This window comes from Sinocyclocheilus anshuiensis, unplaced genomic scaffold (genome assembly GCF_001515605.1).
Source record: "Sinocyclocheilus anshuiensis isolate Anshui unplaced genomic scaffold, SAMN03320099.WGS_v1.1 scaffold808, whole genome shotgun sequence".
Taxonomy (NCBI): Eukaryota; Metazoa; Chordata; class Actinopteri; order Cypriniformes; family Cyprinidae; genus Sinocyclocheilus; species Sinocyclocheilus anshuiensis.
The window spans coordinates 506,286-512,458 of NW_015555751.1; the positions used below are offsets into that span (position 1 = coordinate 506,286).

At 38.2% G+C, this 6,173-nt stretch overlaps 1 protein-coding gene across 10 annotated transcripts in view; it reads right to left on the reverse strand.

Moving 5' to 3' along the window:
• Positions 1-6,173, reverse strand: part of LOC107673735 (CLIP-associating protein 1-like) — a 79,966-nt gene that overhangs the window by 71,446 nt on the left and 2,347 nt on the right. For 9 of the 10 annotated variants that reach the window (XM_016467484.1, XM_016467481.1, XM_016467482.1 and 6 more), the window contains exon 2: positions 3,493-4,069. In XM_016467484.1, coding sequence (XP_016322970.1) covers positions 3,493-3,687 — 195 coding nt within the window. In that variant the 5' untranslated portion in view covers positions 3,688-4,069. The remainder of the gene's footprint in view (positions 1-3,492; positions 4,070-6,173) is intronic. The other variant, XM_016467477.1, reaches the window with a different exon arrangement.

Sequence of the window (6,173 nt, forward strand, 5' to 3'; positions counted from 1 at the left end):
CGCATGTATTTTGCATGTCTCGCTTAGTTAACACACCCGATTCAGATAACCAGCTCGTTAGAAGAGAGCTACATGCATGAACTGTGTTCCGATCGATATGATAACACAGTGTTCATTACTCCCTACTCCATGAGCACTGCAAATCCGTTGAAGTTTATTATGAAATATTTTTACTATTTAAAATTGCTTTATATTTGAATAGATTTTAAAATGTCCGCGGTCCTAGCGCGTGCCGAACCGTTTGTGGAGAACCGTACGGTTAAATTTTTTTCCGCGAACCATTCCACCCCTAACCAGCACCATGTTGAAGACAAGGCTTTCAAGCAAGGCTGTCAAAGCTTGTAGAGTAAACGAGTCAGCATTACTTCAAAGGCCAAACTGTCTTCTGATATGGACACATCACACATGAAGGGCCAACCTCACCCAAACCCTGCCCGAATACTTTCCACATTACTCCCAACATCAATTGCTGTCTCTGTCAAGGCTGGTGCTTGTAAATAAAATGTGGCGTGAGCGAATTCATTTGTTCTCAGGCAGTTGCAAGTAAGCACTTACTGACATTCAACAAAACCTGATGTTAAAAAACACTTTCCTGAAATAACCCTCCTAGCATTAAAACTATTAGGGTTGGTAGGGTTCGTATATCAAACAAATACAAATTCACAATGATTTTGCTGACAACATTAAATGAAGAAATGTGAATATTGTAATGATTTTCATGCGCTTTTTATTTGGCCATTAAGTTACTATAACTCTAGATGTACAATCCTTCCTTGTCTCATGACTTGCAAGAATAAGACAAATGTTTAATTAGCATCTCTGATTTAAACCTGACTAGTAAAATGATATTTGTTACACTTTATTCATTATTAATCAGTTCAAACAGCAACAATGAATCAATTCAAAACTGATTCAGCAATTAATTTGCATCACCACTCAAAAACAAAACTGTTAACTTGGATTAATTTAGTGGAAAACATGCCTTTATTATTAAACTGGGGTATCATTTTTTTTATTCTTTACATTTGCAAATTGCAATTTGAATGTACTTTGAATAATTTTTAATCTACTTTGTTATAGTGTATGTTTGGTTGAAATGAAGGTTTCTCTGAGTGGGGAAAAAATAATTAAGAAAAAATACACATAAATATTAAATTACATCAATAGATAAATATTGAATAATTACATCAAAAGGATGATAAACGGAGATAACATTTCAGATATCACCCAGTCCTAATGGCAGTAATGAAATATTATCCATTCATGGTATCACACAGCAACTGGCTAAAACATGAGAGTTTATGAAAGAATCATCCATCAGATGGGTTCAAATGAGGTCGTTCATGAAAAATGCGATGATGTTAAATCTAATGTTCAAATCATGTGACTTCAAAACCTTGAGCCACAACTGACTTGTGACCCTCAGCACTGGGCTTCTCACAAGAAGAATTCACACTACATTCATGATGTCGCAGCATTCAAATGAAAACAAAACACAGCAGAGCTGAGCTTCATGTCGCTAACTGCTTGACGTAATTGCTACTCTATGTTTACAAGCTGCTCGAGGAAGTGACATCAAAGATAATCAGGCTCTGAACACTGTCAAAATAATATCACAATCAACAAAACCTATGCAGAACAAAAAAAAAAAAAACTGACGGATGGCTCTGACTCAGCACTGCAATGCTATAAGGTCAAGGAGAAATATCTGATACAAATCTCTCGTGGTTGCTTCTTAAGAGGATTTTTGGCTTGGTTCCCGTTAAACATTTTATCTCCATTAATTGCCAGTGTTAGAGTTTGATATTCTAGGACATGGAACCAGTAATTGAGTATAAGCCATCTTATTTCACCCTACAGCCTTCTTAAATGTCTACTGTAGAAAGCATTCAATATAAGATGCCTATTGCATAAATACTCATGTATAAAAATAATAATAACATTAAGGTCAATCATGTAATTCAATATTGGCCTGAATCTTTAGAGCAAAAGACCAGAAAAAAATGAATATCAACAATTAGCCTGTCATCTACATCTTTAAAGCCTAGTTCACCAAAAAAGTGAATTATCCAATCTTCACTACAACCCAAAAGGACTTCCTTACTTCCATGAGGAACTCTGAAAACCTTTTCTTTTGCTGTAACTACATGGAAAACAACCACATGGACATTTAACTAAACTATGATTTTGTGTTCAACAAAAGAAAGTCATTAGTGGTCGGCCGATATATCGGCATTTTTCCAAATATCGGCCGATAAGTTTTTCTGTTTGGCCGATGCGTTTGAGGACTTTTATTTTGACGGCGCTGAGTGTCTCAGGCTCAACGCCTGAGCACACAGTTCTCACATTCTCCTTGTTCGCTGTCATCGTTCAGTTTTGTCTAATACGGATAGAAGTCTGTCTAATAATCTGATAAAACCTTTAAACAAAGGAATTGAAATGTATACAAAAAGTATTATAACGATTGCTTTTATATTATTAGTAACAGAAAGGCAAACATTATAATACTTTCTCGTTTGCCGTCAGCATTCAGCAAATACTCATTTACATCATTTAAACAAATCTTTGAATGGCTAATGAAAATTTAATTTCACAAACCTTGCAAACTTAGTCGAATCCAGTTGTGAGATCTTGTGAAGTGTGCATGTGACCTGCATGATCTCTGCTTGACTTTCGGTCCGTGCAAATTGAATGCTTTAAACATAAATTCGTGATTTCAAATTATGCTGCACTTGTCCACTGTCATATTCATGTCATTTTCACTGTGTGCTGTATGTATGATGTGTGTTATATGTTACCTTGGCTTTATTTGAAAAAATATGATTCCCAATGCACACAAACTTCCCAGAATACTGAGTGCTCTGTTGGTTACAGTTTACTTCCTTTTTAATTATAAAATTATACAAAATATTTATTTGTGGAAAATACTTTGTCATCTAAAGTATAAGTATGTTTATTTTACAAAATTATTTTTTAATCCATTTTCAAATGATTTCAAATTTCTTAAATATTAATGAAAATAAATACAATTATATCGGCTTTATATCGGCCACCCGGCTTTCCAAGATATCAGCATCGGCTGTCAAAAAAACAGTATCAGTCGACCACTAAAAGTCATACAGGTTTGAAACAACATGATGATGAGTAAATGATGACTGAATTTTAATTTCTGGGTGAATGAATATTTAATCATCATCTAAAGATGTGGACACAAAGTGAAGTCTCTCATTGTGTTTGATCTTGAAACATGTCAACATGAAGGGCTGTAAATGTTCCAGTGACCTCAAAAGCCCGCTCTGTTTTGCTCAAGGGATCGATTCTATGCCATACAACTGCCTGAAGGAGAATTCCAAAAGAAAAGCCCTTGCTTTATAACCCACAATACCCAATCCAGTTGACACACCACCCTGCACCCTTTACTGTCACAAAATGTCCATCAAAACTTGCAGAAAATTACGCTTAAGCATCTAAATGGTATAAAAAGCCTCTCACCTTGAAGTTGCTGGAGTTAACCCAAGAGGTGGCGATACCGTCCACCATTTTATCCAGTGCAGTCTGGTCACTCTCCAGGTCGTGACACTTGTCTGTATCTGTGATGTAGTCAATGAGCTCGGGACCCATCTGCAACCTGCGGGCCACATCCTTCTGTAGCACCTGGGTCAGACAGTACTCCATATTGGGCTCCATGGCCTATGATGTCCTGCCACCACCCGTGTGGCAGTGGAGAGGAAAAACTAAAAACAAAATAGACTTTTAGCGTGTGCAATCCAGGCAAAACAAATGCACACGCTTATTAATATCCTGTGTTGATGAACCCTATGAGTGCCACAGGCTGGCAAGAAGCTGAGCGGTAGGGATGTCGACTCGGGAATGCAAATGATGCACCATATGTGACTAGACAACAGCTGATGAGGACTGCGAATTCTCCTTTTTGTCCCTTTAGGAGGCAGCCAAACCACTAGCAGCAGCAGAAGCGCACTCGGTTGCGGTAGAGCAGCAGGAGTTGTGGTAACTAGAGCAGGACAGAGAGGGTCCAGCGGAGCATTGCTTCATAATTCAGAGGTCCTCCCTGCTCAGGATGAGAAAAGAGAGCTGTTAGCAGAGTACAACCTCTGGATATCAAATGCCAGTGCGGCTGGACCTGCATTTTTGCGATCTCCGGGTCTGGCAGTAGCACTTTTAGCTGTAGCTTAGCATAAATCACTGAATCTGATTAGACCGTTAGCATCTCACTCAAAAATGACCAAAGAGTTTCTATATTTTTGCTATTTATACTCAACGCTGCAAAAACACATAGAAACATTTGAAGCTCCCCTGAGCTTCAAATTGCTCCTTTTAAGCAATGAATGAATGACGGACTCTCCGTCTAGTGGATTAGACTAGTAATAAGATTGACGTAAATCTTATGTTCAATGTTTGTGGAAATAAATATTGAAAAAAATCGATTCGTGGCCTTCGAGAATCGATATTGAATCGACCACATTTTAAAAAACGATATCGAAAAATCTATTTTTTTTTTTGCCCAGCCCTAGTAATAATCAAGGAACTTTGCTGCCGTACCATGAGTGCAGCAGGCGCAATGATATTACGCAGCGCCTGAAAATAGGCTTATTGGAAGTTACCTAGCTGGGGACTATTTTCAGGCGCTGCGCAATAAGAGTCAAGTTTTAAATAGGGAAAAATATAGAAACTCTTTGGTCATTTTTGAGCGAGACGCTAACGGTCTAATCAGATTCAATGATCTATGCTAATCTACAGCTAAAAGTGCTACCGCCAGACCCGGAGATCGGCTGAATGGATTCGAAAACGGTAAAACTCAACTGTTTACCTCTAGGGGAGGTGGAAAATGAGCCTATTTTCAAAAATAGTGGAGTGTTCCTTTAAACAAAAAGGACAAAAACATGATAAAAGCACCATAACAGCAGTCCATATTCCATACTGCCGTCACATTAACTAAATTTAAGCAACATTTTGCAAAAAAAAGGTTCATTGTCTTTTGTCAACATTGTAGCAAAGTCACTGTATAAGTGACATTCACTCAATAAAAGAATTATTGATGTTAAATAACAATAATTTGAGGATCTGTAAATATACAGTAAAATTATTGTGCAGAAATTATTATGCACTAAGCAAACTGGAAACTACTAGGTAACGTAAAGTCTTGGCTGTGTTACACAACAGTAATGTCATCACTAGGATACTTGCCTCCCTACTGCATTGAGAACAAATCTGCTAAGGCATCATGGGAATTATCTGGATGCAATCACAGTTGGTCACCGCAAAGTGTATTACTCTGATAAGCAGATTACCTGATGCCCGGACTCCAATTTTTCTGAAAGACTTCATGAAATGAACAAAAGATGCACTGTCCATTGATCAGGGCAGAACAATACAAATTAGGGCTGCACGATATATCGAAATTATCAAAATATCGCAAATGTGCATATTGCAATGGTTTGCAATAAATAAGTGACATCAAATATTTCAAAAAGTCATGTATGGTCAAGGTTTTAGGTTGCTGCAGATAGTATAGCATCTGGCATGCGGATGTTAGTTGGGATATGTGTACGTGTGCATGATAGTGTGCCTGCTCTGACAAGACAATCAACAAGCCACGATGCTTTCATAGTGAGCTAATCTGATAAAATGAGCCAGCCTAAAGGTGGGTCTCACACCGGACGAGAATCGCAACGCCGCGTCTAGGACAACTCACAGTAGGTATCGCACAATGGATGCGTCACGTTCAGTTCAAGACAACAGGCAGTTAATCTAATCACCAAACAGACAAATGTTCACTTCAAGAATGAACAAAACAGAGCAAACTAAGTGAGTGGCGCGGCAGGATTTTTAACAGCGTCCTGAGCTGCCGCGGACAGTGTCTGAGTGGCGCTGCCAGTGTGATTACAACACTCATAGAAAACTATGTGTTCACATTTTAAAGTCGTGGCGCTTCTCGTCCAATGGGCAACCCCCTTAAGGCACCTGTAGCTGCTGCCGACAATTTAGTGCCAAAACAAAGATGCACCTCAAAGGATTTTTCGGCAGAAAAATCTTCAAACAGGTGAATCAATCCTCGTTCTCGAACATAAGCAACAATCCATAGCATAAGGCTTTAAAGGTGTCATATGATGCGATTTAAATTTTTCCTTTCTCTTTGAAGTGTTACAAGCTCT